This window comes from Nesoenas mayeri (genome assembly GCF_963082525.1).
Source record: "Nesoenas mayeri genome assembly, chromosome: 8".
Taxonomy (NCBI): domain Eukaryota; kingdom Metazoa; phylum Chordata; class Aves; order Columbiformes; family Columbidae; genus Nesoenas; species Nesoenas mayeri.
In genome coordinates this window covers 27455388-27474425 of record NC_137554.1, presented here as the reverse complement: position 1 = coordinate 27474425, position 19038 = coordinate 27455388, and the positions used below count along the sequence as shown (strand labels likewise).

Here is a 19038-nt window from a genome sequence, read left to right as displayed (position 1 = left end):
GGCTCCTGGCAGCAGGTACAGAGAGCCACAGGGCAGCTGCCTTGGCTGTGTCAGGGGTTGGAGAAGAGTGGCCACATGAGTGTCTGGCCAGCACTAGTCCATGGCAGAGTCTTTTGCTACAGCCCAAGCCAGGATGGGAGTGGAGGTCCTTAGACAGTCACCACTAATCCCCAGAGCTGTGCTGTCACCTCTTAGCCCACGGTCTCCCACTTAACTAACTTCCCAGCAGAAAGGGCTGCTAAAGACCCAGATGGGTGAGTGGGTTTGTGCTGTTTACCATGCACCAAGATCACCTGCTTGCTTTTCTTTCCCCTCTCCACTCTCTCCTGAGCGTGCCTCTCACAAAGCTGGTCCAGGCACCTGCTTTATGGGACACATCGCTGAGCCTTCCTCCTTCCTCTCAGGTCTGGGAAAGCTGGTTTGGGGTCTGGCTCTGGCCATGCTCGCTCCCAGGCAGCCAGTGCCATCTGCTGGCTGCTCTTTCCTTGACTGTCAAGAAAACAGAAAGCTAAATAAGGGACAGCCTTGCTAGGCAGCCAGTTCTGCGGCTGAAGCCATATCCACAGGGCTGGCCTAAATAATTTAAATGATGTGCGTTTCCAAAAAGGAAGCATTACATTTAAAACATTTTATTAAATACTGTTACAAATAGGACAATACATATCAGATGGTAAGTCAGAGATTTTTAATTTATGATAACTTAAACATAACTTAAGACTTTCCCATTTCAAGTCCTTTAACAGCTTAATAAATCATACTTGCAATATATATACACACAAATTTCAGGATTACATTTCACTTGTAAATAATAGGCAGGCATGAAATCCTTACAAACACTTCTGAATTATTTTAAAATTACCTGGGCCCAGGTCAATGGCCACAGACCTACTCAGGAACAAGTACTTTACAATACATTTACAGTTAACAGCACAGAAATATCCACAGTAAAAATTGCACCATTAAACATTTATGTATACACCGGTATTACTGTGCATAATCCCACAGGGATGAGATCATTTCAGATCTACTTGCTGCATTCAGAAACCAGAGTACCTAGTATAAGCACTACAATTCCTAGTGCTATTAAAAAAAGAGTCTGAAGTCCCTAAGTCTTCTGGGACACGCAGCAGAAACCCAAATAATTGCCCATATCACTAAAGGCATATTTACTGACTGGGACATCCTCTTAAAATAAACTGAAATAAACAATAAACCAGATAAATGGTTTCAAAGCTATTCAATTAATGTTTTTTCATCCCAATTATTCTGTTTCTGCAAGTATAACCCATATGACTCCAGAGAAGACATCTCCAGCAGTGTAGTAAGTGATGTGAAATAATGCTTGTCTTCACCTCACCTAGGTACCTTTGAGTAGACCAGAGGAGAAACCAGCCTCCTCTTTAGGCAGCAGCTTACTATTTGCTCACCATCTGGACAAGAGATGGCAAGCTCCCAGTTATGATAACTACATGACTGAATGCAGACAGTGTTTTGCCAGAAGGCCAGAGTTTTACTCTCTGCTTGACTTCAATGGGAATACCAGGCAGCTTGAGTTCAAAATTTCTGAACAATACACAAGGTCAATCATCTTGTCAGCAAGAGGTAAAAACATCTGGACAGCTGCTGATTTGCATGCAGTTTCATTATCTGGAAATGTCCGAGACATAAGTGAAGATGGCTTCAATTCCTGCAGAGAGAACAAAATTCCTCTATAAATTGGATAATTGGCATAGATTTGTACTTTATCTCATTTCAGAGGAATTTTGTATGCAGCAGGTAGCAAAAATGCACAACAGTGTTCCTAATGCTACATGCAGCTGGACAGAATGCCAAGCACAATCATCCTGAAGGAGCTGAATAACCAGTTCTAAAGCAATAAATCCAGTAGCCTTGTTAGGAACTTTCATGCCAAGATGCATATTAGACAGCCCAAAGCACATACTGCTATTTCAGCAACTGCATAGCAATTAACAGCTCTGATTGCTTGCGTGATTAAAAGGAAGAGAATGTGCAAGTGCAGCCAGCTCGTGTGCTTACCTGAAATACCTTGAGTTAAACACTCTGGGCAGCACTTTGGAAACTGCCTTCGATGGTTAGGCTCTGGCAGCTACTACAAAAAAACAAAAATGAAAAGGACTTTAATGACAACTGGTTTATATCAACTGGATTTTAACAAAGCTACTGCACTGATTTTCATGCTGCTTTTTTGAGACATAGCTTACCTGGAAGGAGTAAATTTCTTTGCTGCAAGAAGAATAAGAAAAGATATTAGCATTTCAAGATAATGCAAAGTTTTTCTTCTACTCAAAACCTCTTAATTTCTGAATATGTAATAAAAAGCCATTATCTAGCAATAAGTATCACAGGTAGTTATCACTGTGCTGTCATTAGCCCTATCTCAACATAAAATGTTCCTTTTTAATTCTAATTCTTGTTTGCTAAACATTTGAGTTTTTTACTATTTTTGATTTTTAAATGTTCATGCAAATGCCAAACATGGCATGCATGCAGGCTTCTTGAAAATAATTTTGGAATTTGTATGGCAATTTTCACTTTTTCAAAAAGGAAGGTATTGAAGTTTGGAGGGGTTTTTTTTCCATCCACTGAAAATTTTTCAGAAAGGTAAATAAAACCAGTGGACCCAGTCCAACTGCTCACCATTTCTTCGGAAACGTCTTGCAAGCCAAAGAAGGAATGATGCCGTGGACAACAGAGAGGCACTTGTGGCTGCTATGCCCACAGAGACATAGCTGACTTGTTCAGAAGCTGAAAAAATGAAAATGTTTCAGTGAGATCAAGAAGCATGTGTGATCTTCAAAGACCTCTCTACTTCTTCCTTTTCCTTCTGCTTTTAAAGAGGAACCAGAATTGCAGCTTATAACCCTTAGTTTTCTCTTATTGAAACAGGACACATACAAAATAAAAAGCTGCGTACCAAAATGTATCCCACCCATTGCCAAAGCAATGGCAAGGGAACAACCCAGGTATACCAGGGTCTGTCTGACCTCCTGTCTCACATGCAAATTTCCCCACAAGGTTCTGTTTTTCTAGAAAAAATTTCTTTTTATTCGCATAGAAAAAGCTCAATATGAAAAATATTTTAATTAAAAACCAAACAAACCAACCCAAAGTCAAGTTGCAGCTTTTGGTTTTGGATAAGAAATCAGTATTTTTCACCAAGACTTTTTAGGAATTCTGCCCTCTTCTATTTTCAAAAAAACATACTGAGAGATTTTGATGGGCTTTTAACTCATGGACTTCACTGGAGATTCTAACTCATTGGTTGGTGTTACCTCCTCCACCCTTTCATACTCCATTTGACTAGAAACCCATTGCCACCTCCCTGTGGCTGGTCACAGGTCAAATACCTTCACATGTGGGCAGACTGGCACTCCAGTTTCCTGAACGACCACACTCAAGAACATGAGAACCATTGAGCTTCCATCCTTCCAGACAGCTGAAGTGGCAGGCTGTGTTGTACGTGAAGTTCCCAGCACCGTGTGAGCAATCCATGGAGCCTTTCTCAGGAGAGCTCAGTGGTTCACACTGTACAACTGAAATATAGAAAGCAATGGTTAAGAGTCATTAAGGACTGTTCTGTCTTTAGCCCTATTTTTCTGCACTGTATTTTCAAATTCATTTGACTTTGGGATGGGAGCAGTTCACAGAGCCTTGAGCAGGCATTTCTAAGCCACAGCAAGTGACAACTGAACACAAGACAGCACAGAGTCTAGTTTGGAGCCAGGATGCTTTAGGAATTTGCATTTCAGTGTGTTGTCCGGTGACAAGAAAACTGTATTTGCCAACTGAGTAAATCTTACCTTTGCATTTTGGCACCGGCTCTGACCACTGTCCCTGAGCAGTACACTCAATACTGGATGGGCCATCCAGAACGTAGCCCTCGCTGCAGTAGAAGTCACAATGTGAGTGATAGGTGAGATCTCCAGCAGCATGGTCACAGGTCACAAAGCCTTCTTCTGGCCAGGTTACAGCTTCACACCTCACAGCTGCAACACAAGATCACAACAGCAATCAGCACAGATGCCTCAGGAATTCAACATGCCAGTGCTGAGAGACCCAAGAACTCAGGTGAGCAGGAGTAAGGAAAGGTACCTGCACAGGAGGGCTGCTGCCTGTCCCAGGCCCCAGAAGACCCACACTGCAGTGTTTCTGGTCCTGTCAGGGTAAATCCTTCCTCACAGGTGAACTTGCACATTGTACCCCAGGTGAGTTCCACAGAGGGATGGGAGCAGTTCACAGCACCATGAGCAGGCACTTCCAAGGCAGGACAGGTCACAGCTGAAAAGCGTAAGGGACAGCACAGATCTCAGACTGGAGTAGATCCAGATAAACACTCTCCTTTGAGCTGACAAGAGGACACATCATGCCTGGAACTGTCCCCTGCAGAGCCATAGTACTTTAGACCTACCAGTGGCTCAGGAAATGGGGATTTCAGTGTGATGCACAGTGTAGCCAGAACCCTTAAACATGCATCTAAAGCATGCAAGCTATCCTGAGGCTGGCTCCAGATTATATTCCAACAAGAAGGGTGCATAAACAAACACTGGCTCCCATTTGGAGCGTATGAAATAAAGAATTCCACTCCACTTCAAAATCCTGTTATCATGTATTGGGGACACAATTCCTGAGTGTTGCTTGTCACCCTGCACTGCTGTTTCCTCTTTAATGAAATAGGCTAAATGATCCCCATCTTGAGATCTGCTTATGAGAAGGGCTATAAACATGCTAGGGATGACTTACACCTTGATCACACTTGAATGAGGAAGTCTGTTCTGACTATGAGATACTCTAAGCTTTAATTGATGATTTTCAACTGAGTAAATCTTACCTTTGCATTTTGGCACCGGCTCTGACCACTGTCCCTGAGCAGTACACTCAATACTGGATGGGCCATCCAGAACGTAGCCCTCGCTGCAGTGGAAATCACAATGTGAGCGATAGGTGAGATCTCCAGCAGCATGGTCACAGGTCACAAAGCCTTCTTCTGGCCAGGTTACAGCTTCACACCTCACAGCTGCAACACAAGATCACAACAGCAATCAGCACAGATGCCTCAGGAATTCAACATGCCAGTGCTGAGAGCCCCAAGAACTCAGGTGAGCAGGGGTAAGGAAAGGTACCTGCACAGGAGGGCTGCTGCCTGTCCCAGGCCCCAGAAGACCCACACTGCAGTGTTTCTGGTCCTGTCAGGGTAAATCCTTCCTCACAGGTGAACTTGCACATTGTACCCCAGGTGAGTTCCACAGAGGGATGGGAGCAGTTCACAGCACCATGAGCAGGCACTTCCAAGGCAGGACAGGTCACAGCTAAAAGGCATAAGAGGCAGTGCAGAGCTTAGCATGGAACAAACCATTAGAAGTTTTGTTTTGTTGTGTTTTTCTTTCCTGAAAGTTAGCAACATAGCCACTAAAAGAAGCAGCTTTAGAAAAAGAGCTCTACTATGCTGCCATTTCAGAAAGCATACAGGACTGGAAAGATCTCCAAACAGAACACTGACTCTTAAGGCAAGGCTGTAAAATCATCTGCAGCTCATGACAGCAACTGTTAATAGTTACAATAAAAAATTTTCCTATTTTGCTGCTTAGTGATGCTTGATGCTTTTATTTGCTTCAAACAGTAGCTTATTCTAAGCTGAATACTTCAAAAATAATTCCTAGTCAGGAGTAACTGGCCTGTCCTGAGTAGTCTCACAGCTAGATCATCTCTGTTCCCTACTAAGAGGTGGAAAAGTATTTCCTTACAAGGAGATCTACACCAGGGCCAGAACATTCATCCTGCCCACTTCTCTTCAGGCACAAAGACCTGTGTCCTGCAATATAATAGCACCTCCACTACGTAATTACAAAGGAATAGGCCAGAACTTCAATTTGTACCTACTAACAGAGCAACATTGAAGTTTACAGAGCTATGTATCATGTAGAAAGCTCAAGTGTCACTGCTTGAGAAGCTTACCTTTGCATGCTGCAAGGGGGGCTGACCAGACCCCAGAAGAGGTACAGTATACAGATTCCAATGCAGTCAGTTCATAGCCTTCCTCACACTGAACTGTGCAGGATGAGTTGTAGCTGAAGCTCTCCAACGGATGGTTGCACTCGAGGCTCCCGTGGTCAGGTTTCTTTAGTGGATCACAAGTCTCAACTTCAAAAACACAAGAAGATACAGTCAGTCTCACTGGCTGAGCAGGTAAATCAACAAGCCAAACTGAACACTAGCTAGCAAGAATAGCACCCTGCTTTAAAAGTGGGATGAAATCATCTTACCAAACTCGCATTCAGGCCCATAGAATCCAGGGTTACAACGGCAGGTGTAATTGTTAATTGTCTCTATGCATTCTCCACGGCCACTGCAGAGAGATGGGTTGCAAGAAGCTGGGAAGAAAAGAAAAAATACAGCAAATTATAAAAGAATCAGCAATGGCCACTAATGAAACCAGGTTAGCACTTTGTTTATCTTTCTGGCACTAAACAAGCACTTCGTACAGCTAAAAAAATAGCAACGGGTTTGGTACATAAGCTTAACCCTGTCATTTCACAGAAGGAGTTCAGAAGTCACCACATTTGACAGACTAGCTGACAGTGAAATGATTCTACTGGTAGGAAATTCCATAACCACTTGCTCTCCGGTAGATATTGGCAATACTTAAAATGCAAAAGGAAAAATATACTATAGGCTAGGTAGAAATCCTCAACAAGTAATTTCTTCATTAACTCACCACAGCTCTAATTTGGCTGATATGTGAGTCAGATATTTTTTTTGACCTAGCCTTAACCACCTCTACACAACGTGTCTAATCTAACCAGTCAGCAGACAGATGCCTCCAAAAGGGCCACTGTAAGCTAGCTGAGACACCCAATTGAGAGCAGGTTGAAAGATACCATCTGGAAGAGCCTGTTTCTCTACACTCATTATAGAGAAGGTCTGGTGATTTGCTCACAAAAGACGTATAATATTCTGGGAGCTAAAATGTGAGATCAACCCAGCTCTTAGAATAAAAACAACCTCAGGTCTGGAAGTAAGGATAAGTGTACAAGATAAGTGTACAAGTGCTTACAGGGTCAGGTAGTTAACATGTAAGGCTAGGTTAAACAACTCATTCCACCCACCATCTCATTTCCCCAGGTGTACTCTAGAATGTCCTTTATTATACTCTACCTGTGTAGCACAAGGCAACCTTCTTTTTCTCACACTGTTCATCATTCCATTTGCCATCATCCTTTCCTCTTTTGATGTAGATTTCAACGCAGTCCTCATTGTTCCCTTTGCCATTTGGTTCACCTGAAGCCCAGTTTTCTGCCTCTTCTGTTAGTTCTTTGTTAGTTCCAATCCAGGTCCACACCTCATTAATTTTTCTGATTCCAATCCAGTAGTAACCCGGATTGAAGGGTAAGAAGTTATTGAGATAGTTGATTTCATCCTTATTCTGGATGGCAACCATGTTAGTGTATCTCTTTTTGCACCACAGCTCTGCTTCCCTGTAGGTCATATTTGTGTCTGAATAATGGTATGTCCAACAGTTCACCCCCTGCAGTATTGTAAGTCCTAGAGCAAAGAGAAGTCAAAAAAAGTTGGTGTCTTTGTCCCTCCTCATTCTCTAGAAGAGTATATATAAAGCTCTATAAATATTACAAACTTGTCAGTATCTGAAACTGCATAAAAAGTAGTGGCAACCATTTTTACAAACATTTAACTGGCAAGCATCAAACCAGGCATGTCAGCATGAAGTGCAGCGACTTCAGCCTGTGAAACTACGACTGATTACGCAAAGCTTTGCAGACCTCATAGCAAACTACAAGAGCCAATTACATATCTGTCAGTCAAGCAACGAAACATACCAATGCAGCTAGAGGTTCTTCTATGTGAACCTGACTAAAGTTAGGTCGGGTTCACAAATTCTGTTTGATTCTGAGCTCAAACAGAACAGTCACACTAATATTGCCATTCAGCTAGTTTTCCACATAGAGAAATACACACTTACCATAAGAGAGAAGAGGCAGTAACCACAAGCAAATCATGTTTTGGAGAGTTTTCTCTTCCCTTTATTTTTTAAGCAGATGGCTATGAGAGATCAAAAGAACACATTTGTAAAGAACAAATACCACCTTTTAATGACTCAATATAAAATACTGTCTATGAAATCTTTTCTACATACTTTTTAACAATTATTCTAAAGAGTTAGTATTTCAATTTTTAGGATATTATTAATTTTAAAACAGCTCTTAATATCAAGACAACTTTTAAAGAACACCAACACAGAATTCCATCTGTCCAGTTTTCCTCTAGCTGAGCAATGAAACAGAATGACACGCTCCATTTATACTCACAAGTTGCAGCTGGGGGGGCCAGGTGGCAAAAGTCCTCTGCGATATTTCTCAGTGACTGCTCTCCGTTGCTCAGTTGCCACGTACAGACTTAAGATTAAGTTCAGCTCCAAGTGTCTGCACTGTGTAATCCCTTGCCTTTGCTACGGCTTTTTATTCTCTCAACTAGCCTGTCTTCCACCAGACGGGAAATTATGCATGGAAAAAAATTTCTTGGAAAATCCCTGGATGTGGCCCTCCCCTACATTGAGCCTGATGCTTCCCCTGGCTGTATCAACCCTCCCACAAAGACACACTGTGCTGACAAACTGCCAAGTGCCGTGTTACATGGTTTTACTGACAGACACACACAATTCCAGGATGTCAGGAAGGAGGAAGATTGTTAGTTTGAGCGAGTTGCATGAATAAGAAGATTCCACACTCTCATCTAGCATCGTGCTTTGCAGCAAGGAGGTGCTGGTACTTTTGGAATCTCAGTAAGAAGGGCATCAACACTCGAAGCTGGTTAACTAAGTTTGGGTAAAAGATGGAAGAAGCAGCATTGGACAAGCCCTTTCTTGTGGATCACAACAAGCTGCGCAGAGTTCTCATCTGTGATAAGGCTTGCCAGCCCCAGGACTGCTAGTGCTCTTCTAGAGTCTTGTTCACAAGGCATATTCATCAGTCACTTGTAGCAGTCAAGCTTAGAATGTGGAATTAGCTTTGAAAAGGCCCTTGAACCCTATGCTCCAACATCCTTACATCAATAGTTACAATACCTGAACAGGTGCGTACACTATTTCAGGTGGACAAGACAAGACAATAGTGTCATACCGAACCCATGCACACCTGTTGTGTGTACACCAATTAATTATACTACTATACAGAACAGTCACATGGTGCCCATGGAACAGAGACACATTCCTGATCCTAATCATGAACACTTTGCTATAGGGGGTTGGTACACGGGCTATTCAGAACACAAAGGAGAAGGCAGTGAGCACAAGAATCACCAGTTCCTTGCACAATATTATTCCAGCTGCACCCCCAGGCTCCACATCTTGATCCTCAGGCACACCTTTGCACCACTTAAGTGATAAGGCGAGTGACTTTCCACACTACATACAGAAGTAGTTTTAGATATTCTCACTTAAGTAGCCTTCTCGCCTCTATTACAGAAGGTCTCACAAGTACTGTTGAAGGCTGTCAGTAGGGAACGGGCATCACGACTGACACTTTAGTTCTCAACCCTGTGCAAAGACATGACACTAGAAGCTTGTTGCAGAGTCCACATTCCCCAGCACTCTCAACCCTGGTTGATACAGAGTGCTGTTACTCCCTTGTGCCTGATCTGCCATGTCACCCAACCCCTTGTTCCCTGTCCATGCAGACACTCACTATGGAGGCTGCACCAGACAGTCCAGTTGCCAAACTGGTATTCCAGGGATAAAGATTGACTATCATGGGCAAGTTTAACAATGCTCAGCATGTAGAGGACTCAACACAGGTTGTCAGTAAGAAGAAGACACAGGGTAGCACCCACATCATATCTGTAAAACATAATTATAGTTACACAGCACATGTTTGAGCTCCTATTTTGGATCCTCAGCCTGTTCTTACAGAATAAAAATCAGTGGCTCCTGGATCCCAGGCTAAGATCTTGGCTAGTATCAATTCCTAATTTTTTCCACAGAAAAATATTTGTCAAATGGCCTAATTTCACAGGGGTTCTGTACACTTTATCCTAATAGAAGCTAATGATAATGACTTTAGATTGGGCAGCCTTTTTTTTTTTCTAAAACATCAGCTGTTATAATTGTATATACAGAAAAATTATAGACAGCTCCAAAACAGTTTATATCCTCTCTGGAGCCAGTAGGCAGAAAATACTGCACCTTTTCCTGGAGATTCACTTTTTCAAGTCATTTTATGAGCTTCCTACTGGTAAGTGCTCATCCCTCTCGTGGCAGAAGCTCCAAAGTTGAGTAGAGGAAACTTTATCAGAATCACTTTGCCAGTGGAATCTCCGGAGGAAGGAAGCGAGTATTTCACAGTTTACAATAGTTTTCCTTCACAAGGGCTGTCTGAGACCTCTTGTCTGCAGCAGATAAAAAAGTACAGAAAAAAAAATAAACCACCAAAGCCTAAAAGCAATATGCCTGTAAAAACTCCAGCCTAAAAAAAGACTGCCTCTTTTTATTGGCAGCATTCCCTTGTGCATCACTCACATGGGGCTCTTTTTGGTTTTTCCCAGGGAATTCTGCCATCCACCGATTACATTTTTATCTCCTTTTAACATAATGGAAAATGAATACACGTACAAATTTTTCAGAAGAAAGCAAGCCTGAAAAGCATATTCAGAAGCCCACAACTGAGAGGTTAAAAACTCATTACTTATTTTACTTAAAAACTTCAACCTTATTTTTCAGGAAGACTGGGATTCCTGTGAGCTAAAGCTCATATTGGACTTAAGTCATATAGGTATTTCAGGAAAAATATCTTCAATATGGTTACTTAGTTTGAACTGCAGATATTTAAGCTAGAAATGCCATCCTATCTGCCTCTTAGCTGGTTTCTATGTTACTACTTATTTATTCTCTTCTCATTGTTATTTTACTTTGGTGCTTTTTTCCTTCCTTTGCCAATTGATTTGAGAATATAAGAACCTCATTTCTGGTGCCGCACTGAGTTGGGTGCAGTTGTTCACTCACTCCCCTCTTGTGCTACGTGAACAGCCATAGTTCCTTAAAATTAATCCAACTCCTCTCTAACAGAAAAACATGAAATACTAAACCTAAATCAAGTCACAGTTTTAGAAATGCCGACCGCTTCTTGTTCCCATACAATCCAGACCTTCATTTCCACAAGTGAAAGCTCAGCTTTTTACAAGTGAATGTGAATACTCCAGATCACCTCTTTTCCCTTACAAATGGAGGTGCCTAACAAGGATTATGTAGCAGCAACTCATTTTCCAGTTGGAAGGTTTATTTGATAGACCACTGTGAGACACAAAAGGTAGGAAAAGGCTATATAAACACATTAGGAGTAAGAACAACAAAAACCAGGTCTGCTCTTTAAAGGACAGCAATTGGGAGATGACATGTCAAATGTAATTTCTTTCTGCACAGACAAGTTAACAGATACTCACTGTAACAGCCTCATGTACTGGGAAAAGAGAAGAGGTCAGAGTATGGAAAAACTATGACTATTTAGATTACAACCAATCAAGCTACTGTTTAAGTATCTAAACCCTCAGTAACAATATTTGAGAGTATGGGGAAAGGTGTCAGAGTGCTGTCAAAAAGCAAATACTGCCTCTCTGTACCTAGGAAAGGAAGGTGATTAATTAGAAGCCTGCCATTCCACATGAGCCTCTAGGAAAGACAGTAGAACCATACTGAAAAAATTTTAGAGAAAACAACTGGAAAATCAGCAGAAGGCTACTAAGCTGTCAAGAACAGCTGACATTAATATTATTGATTTATTCTTGGAAGATCAATCTAGTTTGTACTTCAAGGCTGAGCGAGTAATGAAGAAACAACAGTGCACTATAGTTTGCTATAATTAAGACTTTTAGTACTGTACCATGAGACATTCTTACAAGCAAACAAGTGAAATAGTGCTTAGCTGAAATCACCATAAAATGAACATGCAAGACGTTTAACCACTACTTCAAGGGCAGTTTTTCATAGATCACTGTCAGTCTGAGACATCCATAGAAATGAGCCCTGCAAGGGCTTACCCTGAACTGACTTGACTAATTTAAGTTGGATGGTAAATTATCATCTAAAATGCCTAGAAAATCTGCAGACAACACCAGGATTTCAGGAATTGCAAGAGTTCCAAAGGACCAATATAAGGCTCGAAGGTTCTAATAAATTAGAAACATGATCCTAAAGAAATGATGACAAATCGAGAGGAACAAGCACAATGGTCTTAATCTAAAACAAACAAACCCCACAAAACAAAACACACACCAAAACAAAACCAAACAACAACAAAAAGGAAACAAAGTGGGAAACCACTGGCTAGGCAGGAGAATTGCAGAAAAGGAACTAGGAGTTATAGCAGATCACAAATTCAATATGGGTTAACAATTTGTTGTTGTTTTTAAAAATAAGGACTGATATATATTAAGATGAATGTTTTAAGGAAAAATTTGCAATTATTCTATCCAATCTGCTATTGCAAAATCTCATCTGGTACACTGCACCTAATCTTAAATAGCACAATTTCAGAAAGCTGCAGACAAAATACAATCAAATCCTGAGCAACACAGTTCACACATTACATAGAATGAGATCAAAGTTTTATTCTCTTTTGGAAAAGAAACTAGAAACATCTCATACAATCTTGATATCCTGCACTATTTTTACAGCAAAACAAAACACTTTACTAATTTTATTTCTTATGAACACCCTCATTTTTTGTCTTCTCTGAAACATATATGAATGCTTGTCTGATTTGTAAGGAGATTGTAAGTGACCTAATCTTCCAAACTATTAGTTCCCCACAAATCACAGTTCAAGTAACACATGCTCAGAAAATATGGTTTATGAGCAAACACCCAAGGCATTTAACTTTTATTCCCACCCTGCTTTAGAAAAGGATGCTAGAGGACAAAAATCTATTTAATAAAGCTTAAATGTATTTTAGAGCACACAGGAGGCATGTGATGAACAATTCTTTATGTCCACTTGATGTATAACAAGTAGTGGTCAGATTCATTTGTAGTGACAAAGTTTTGAAGGAAATTTTTCTAAATAAGGAGGCCAAGAAACACTAGAACGGGAGTTTCATGGTGTCTGGCTTTCTGCTGGTGATTTTCAAGTCTTGGTTTGAGAAACATTTGTCAATATCTTTATCAGTAGCTTATAAAATGGAATGCAGTGGAAAACAATTTCAGATCATCTAAAAGTATCTGTTGAACTTGCTGAAATCACAAAAAACAAGACAAATACAGGATATGGTGGGATCTCAGGTAACCAGAACATACACATGTATGTACATATAGAGACAGATTAATTTTCCATGTATTTTTTAAAGAATGGTTCATTACTTACATTATAAGATAACTGCATATACCTATTTCCAAGTATTCCTTTTTAAACATTTTAATGATGCTTTCATGTCAACAGACAAAACCAGAGAATTAAGTACCTTTGTGCAATGCAGTTCCACATTCCTAAATTAAAACACTTTAAATATTCATGTCAAAATAGTTCGTATAACAGGCATTTATCTCATGGCAAAGAGCTGTGAAACCACTTGAAACTCTGAAGTCATGGAAGAAACTCCATCTTCACACATAATAACTCTCAGTAGAAAAGTAAGAGCTTTAGCCAGCCTTGAAGGGGAAAAAAGATTTCTGATGCCAGTAGTGAAGGTGTTTCCTGTTTGAAGGGGAGCTTGAAACACTAATTCTTTAGAAATTTAGAGACAAAAGGTCTAAGGCCCAAGTTTTCCCCAAGGTCTAGATGGGAAGAAAAGATAATTTCCGAAAACATGCTCATCCCTCCGCCTCTGTGTCTCATTAAGTGTGAATAAGGTAGGCGATACAACTGCCACAAAGAAGCTGGAATTTCGCAGGCTGCCTAAGAGAGTCTCCACTCTGTCTGGAGTGAAACCCCAGGAGCCAGAAAAACCTTATCTCCGCTTCTCATTTCGGGAACTCTCTGATGTGACTCATGCTGCTCAATTTCCTCCAAGCAGGCAAAAATACACATTCAATAATCTGACCTGAGGCCAAGAATCACTTGCACTGGCAAGGTGTGATTCAGTGCATTGAAACATGAAACAGAACAAAGGAGCAGAGGCAACAACTCACACCTCGAGTTAAGATAAAAGCAGGGCTGGTCTTAGCATCACGCATACTTGGCTGCCTGCAGCTGCAGGTGGAACCGATCCCGTGCAGAACTTGATTATTTCTGATTCTACTGTTGGAAATTATGGCAGAGAAGCTCTCGGAGCCTTGCCACCCTTCATGCACACGTAAGAAAGAATTATATGTATAAGCCACGCATAGAGCCAGCACTGCTGGTTTTACTGCCCAGGTCTGCTCCATAGTGCCACACTCTCAGCAGGTGAGATGTCCCAGGTGTGACACTGGTGGGGACACTGGCTCTGAGGAACAAAACAGCTACAGCTTAATGAGAGGAGTGAGAGGAAGTTGCAGGATTAGGAGATTAAGCAGGTGGTTGGTTCTGTAGAAGTAGTCATCATGAGGAATGTTTTTTGTTTTGCAAATTCTTTGAATAACTTCTCCCTCGGCTCTCTTCCCAGAAAACACTGTTTTGATTACCAGGCAGCATGTGAACTACCAGTAGCACTGGAGTGCTGACACCACCTCCCATTCTCCATTTGCACTGTTACGAGGGAGAGACAACACGAAAGGATGAACAGGGCAGACTCTGCTACTAATTGCAGCTGTGTGACTACAAAACATGAGTAAATGCCTATTGATAAATGAGAGGAAAAAACCCAACTAATACTCAAGAAGGATAAATATGGAACCATAGATCAATCATTTAAGTTAGAAAAGACCTTTAATATGACCAAGTTCAACTATAAAGTGAACACTGCCAATTTTGCCACTGAACCGTGTCCCTGAGTGCCTCAATTTCCCCAGCAGAGTCTGGTTATTTAGACCACAGAAGTAATAATCAGCAGCATGTGAAGAGACTGTCATTTATCACCTATAAAAATAATGTTCTTATTTGAAGCAGTTAAGAACTTATTTGCATTTCTTCCAACAAAATTTCCATAATGTTAGACTGCATACATAAACTACAAAGGAGAAGCTACCCTAGTGACAAAACAGAATGAAAGATCTTGATTTATGCCTTCCAAAATATAAGTAAATTAGGAGTGCAGTTGTTTTATATCCTCTAGAGTCAAAGACAGACAAATGTTTATCTAATGGTTAAGTCAAAGGAGATCCATTCTCTCTCTATTAACAAAAACGAGAGCTAATACATTTGCTTAGACACTTGAAGCAATGGGAAAGAATTCAGAACAAAATTGACAGTATTGTAATTTTTCATCTCTTACAAAAAAGCTAAACCACTAGTTCTGTGGGTTTGCATCTGTTCTCTAAGTGAGCATTCAATTTTCTTCCCCCGAAATAAACAGTGTACATGCCCTTTTAAAGGCACTTCACTTACTAGGGTATGTAATTTAGTAACATGGAGTAACAAGAATACATTCCTACATATACCAAACACTACTCTCTGACCTGAATATTAGCATTTGGGAAAGCAGCTTTTCATTGTTTTGCTCTGCATGTGATGTACCTTGTCTCAAAGCAGAATTACTACTACAGCTAAATGAGCCCACAGACATAAATGTAAGTAGATCACCATAACGATAAAAATAATCTACCTTTTTCCTTCAATCTATATCAAGAATTCTGGAAGTAAGACTTGATACAATTACATTCCACATCCATCTTCATTCTGATTTTTTTTCCTAGAGAACTGCAATTCCAACACCACGACTAAGGAAGGACACAGGTTCCCTGCTGGGTACCTCCAAGCCCTAAAACCACCATTCAAAATACCCTCATATCTCTGCTCCATTAAGGCAAATTCATGAGTTTATCTTGAAGAAAAGCAGCTGTGGCTGAAAGGCCCTTCTAGTCAGGATGTCATATATCCCACATAAATGAACCCTGATCAATTAAACAACTCATTCACACCATTTGTCTCTACAGAGTACAGAGTAACAGCTGGGCCTCTGGAATCATCACCTGCACATCATACTTTTGTCATGCCCCCAACATATGCTGTAAGGCAGGGACACTAAGGGCAGGGAAGGACAACCAAAGGACAGCAGAGCCCTGAAATCAAACCCAGCAGACTGGTTTCACTGACCAAGGGGACTTCTAGAGGCAGGGACACGTGTCCAGTACTTCAAGGCAGGTTGGACTGAAAAAGGATATAAACCATCTGTGAGTAAATGTAGAGTGAAAATTAAGAGGAAGCACAGCAATGCTATCCAGCACAGCAATGAGGTTATAAAACTGCTTTCTATGAGTTGGAAAAAAATCTCCAAAACTTGGTTTTATGTTCAATTTCTGAAAGGGCTCATACCAGACTAATGGATAAAGGACACAGCAGAGGTCCTTTCCACTCCTGCATGCCGGAGGTTGGCTCGGATTCTCAACCTCCAGTGTGCAAACCAAGTCTCTGGCTTCTGAACTGACTAGACATGGACAGATTCAAAAGATGTTAATACCAAGAGAGATAATGTCATTATCCTGCATTTGTTCTGGCCTCTTTGCTAATCTGAGGAGTTGCTAATCAACAGCTGCTGAAGAAAAATATTCATTCAAAGCCTATAATAATGAGCAGGCCAAGCAGCAAAGCAGACCTGTGATCTTTGATGTCCATGATAGTAATAATTTACAACAGTGTCCTTCATTTGCACTGGTGTATTAGGCATTCTTCAGCTCAGCTCAAGGGGCAAGTATAACTGAAAGTTAACACTCATTTTATTTTCTCTCTTGTATGAGAGTTACATGCAATGGAAATTACCTACTCCAAAAAATCTTTTCTTAATATTTTCCTGTAACACAACAATAGGCCAAGCAAATCCTTACATCTTGTGTTCTGCTGTCAAATAACTCAATAAAAGGAAAAATTTATAAAGCTGGAGTTCAAGATGATTGTTTCCCTTTTCCTGACTCTGGTAACCTGGATTGGCCTAATGTCTGGAGAGAATCCCATTATTAGCTTCACTGCAGCATAATACATATTTAACACATTTGCACAACATTAATATTCCTTTTCTAGTCACTTGCTGTTCAGAGGTTAAATAAAATAAATATGAACATATTTTGACATTAAGATACTCCTGGCTCACAGGGGGTTTTTTTGCATATTCTCAAATGAAATGTTATAGTTTATCTTGAACTGCAATTCAGTTTCTTCCTTTAAGACACCACGTGAGTTAACTGGTGCAGCCTGGGCACTGCAAGCAAGCTAGAAATAGCAGGTCCAAGGCCTGCACAGTAAACTGATCCCAGGTTTTGGCAGCATAAGCCAGTTGGATTTGAATTCTGTGTTTCTGCAGCCAGATGACTTTGGCTACCTGAACTTGTTCAGTTACAACTGGCTTTGATATCTCCACATCCAGCCACAGTACAGCCTCCCCTTTCTCTTCTCTATCACTCCATTCAATCCAAATTGATAAAATAAATTACAGCTGTCAACAGTCAGTAACAATTTCTTAAAAATTCTGCTCAAGGTCAAATTAGCTTTAAACTACAGATTAGAAAACCTCATGAGCCTTGCACAAGGGGTAACCTATTTGGGATTTTTAACCCCAAGCTTTTTCAGGGATCCTTTCTGTTACCAAGTTACTCAAAAAGGGAAAGCAGTATGTTTTCTTTGTAACTCTCAGTTACTCTGTACTAAACTTTTCCACTCAGTGACTTTAGTTGAAGGCTGAAACACAGAACATAACATGGGGGAAGGAAGTAATCTCAGATACTCAACCTATTTGAAGGCTGCAGTGTGACTCTAAATGTAATTTAGCCTCAGAGCTGGACTCCTGACATTCAGCCCAGCAGAGAAGATGAAATGCTATACTTAGTGCTTTGCTTGAATTTTCAAAGTAGGTCCATAACTGAAGTCTGATAGCAAAATACTATTACTGACTACACAGAACTGATGTGGAGAAATGGACAGAGAAGCTATGAACCTTCTATCGGCAAGGATTCTCTTCTGTGAAGATCTAATCTTCGAATGCATGGAAACATTCAAATGGGAAGTCCATTTACACATTCATAAGCATACACACCTAAAGTAAAACAAACAAACAACAAAAAACCCCCACACTGATACAAGATACAAATATGACAGCCTTAATGCCACCACAAAGCCCAGCAGAAAAGCAGTTAAATGTGACAACAATAATCTACTTGTCCCCATTAGCAGTTTGCATCACCCAAATATTTCACCTGACACACAGGAACCCATTCCCCCAGCAGGAACAACCACAGTGTCTCTGTTCTCCACCTATATTCATCAAATTCATAGCGATACAGTAACACTGATATCTATCATGATCTCAAACTCAGGTGACATTTATTAACACTTTCAACATTTATTAAACATAAAAACATAGTCATAGGACCTTCTTATAACAGATGCAACAGAGAAAACAAGGCTATTATCTGCTTTATCCCTCTCAAGACACTCAGGAAGTACTTTCAGAAGGTAAAAATATGATGCACATCAGAATATTTCATACCTGTATGAAAATGAACAAGGATAGCTACAGCAGTCATACCCTGCCATCACACCATGGCACATGAACCACAGAGTTTTGTTGCTTCTTTTTAATCTCCCTGGTTGCTGGCATACATAGAGAAGTTTGACCGAGTTCAGATCAGGAGCCCAACCAATAACTCTGCTGAGGTCTTCCAGATTCAGCCTAACAACTGCATAACCACACATTCTGTTACACCAGCAGTTCAATTCACTTCAGAGTACCTTGCAATATTGGCACAACCAAAGATAACATAAGGATAGGTGAATTGTACAAGGCCTTGCAGAGTGAAACAACCTGATGATAGGAAGGGCATAAGGAATAACAATGCAGCTTTATCATCATTTGGGTCCAGTCCAAAGCCTGCAAACCATAGTGGAAAACAAGCCCCATATGTAACACAGAACAGGAAACAAACAGTGGTTGGAACTACTCAAGAAAAATAACC

General features: G+C 40.7%; 1 protein-coding gene across 1 annotated transcript; it reads right to left on the bottom strand.

The window, feature by feature from the left end:
- Positions 1-1294: 1294 nt before the first annotated feature.
- Positions 1295-8033, bottom strand: SELE (selectin E; the record flags this gene model as incomplete). The annotated part of the gene is made up of 13 exons (XM_080348849.1): positions 1295-1687; positions 2038-2110; positions 2223-2244; positions 2659-2766; positions 3369-3554; positions 3822-4007; positions 4114-4299; positions 4850-5035; positions 5142-5327; positions 5974-6159; positions 6282-6389; positions 7174-7560; positions 7997-8033. 12 exons carry the CDS (start codon positions 8031-8033, stop codon positions 2053-2055), a joined length of 1836 nt encoding a protein of 611 aa, XP_080204975.1. The 3' UTR covers positions 1295-1687; positions 2038-2052.
- Between the last annotated feature and the right edge of the window lie 11005 nt (positions 8034-19038).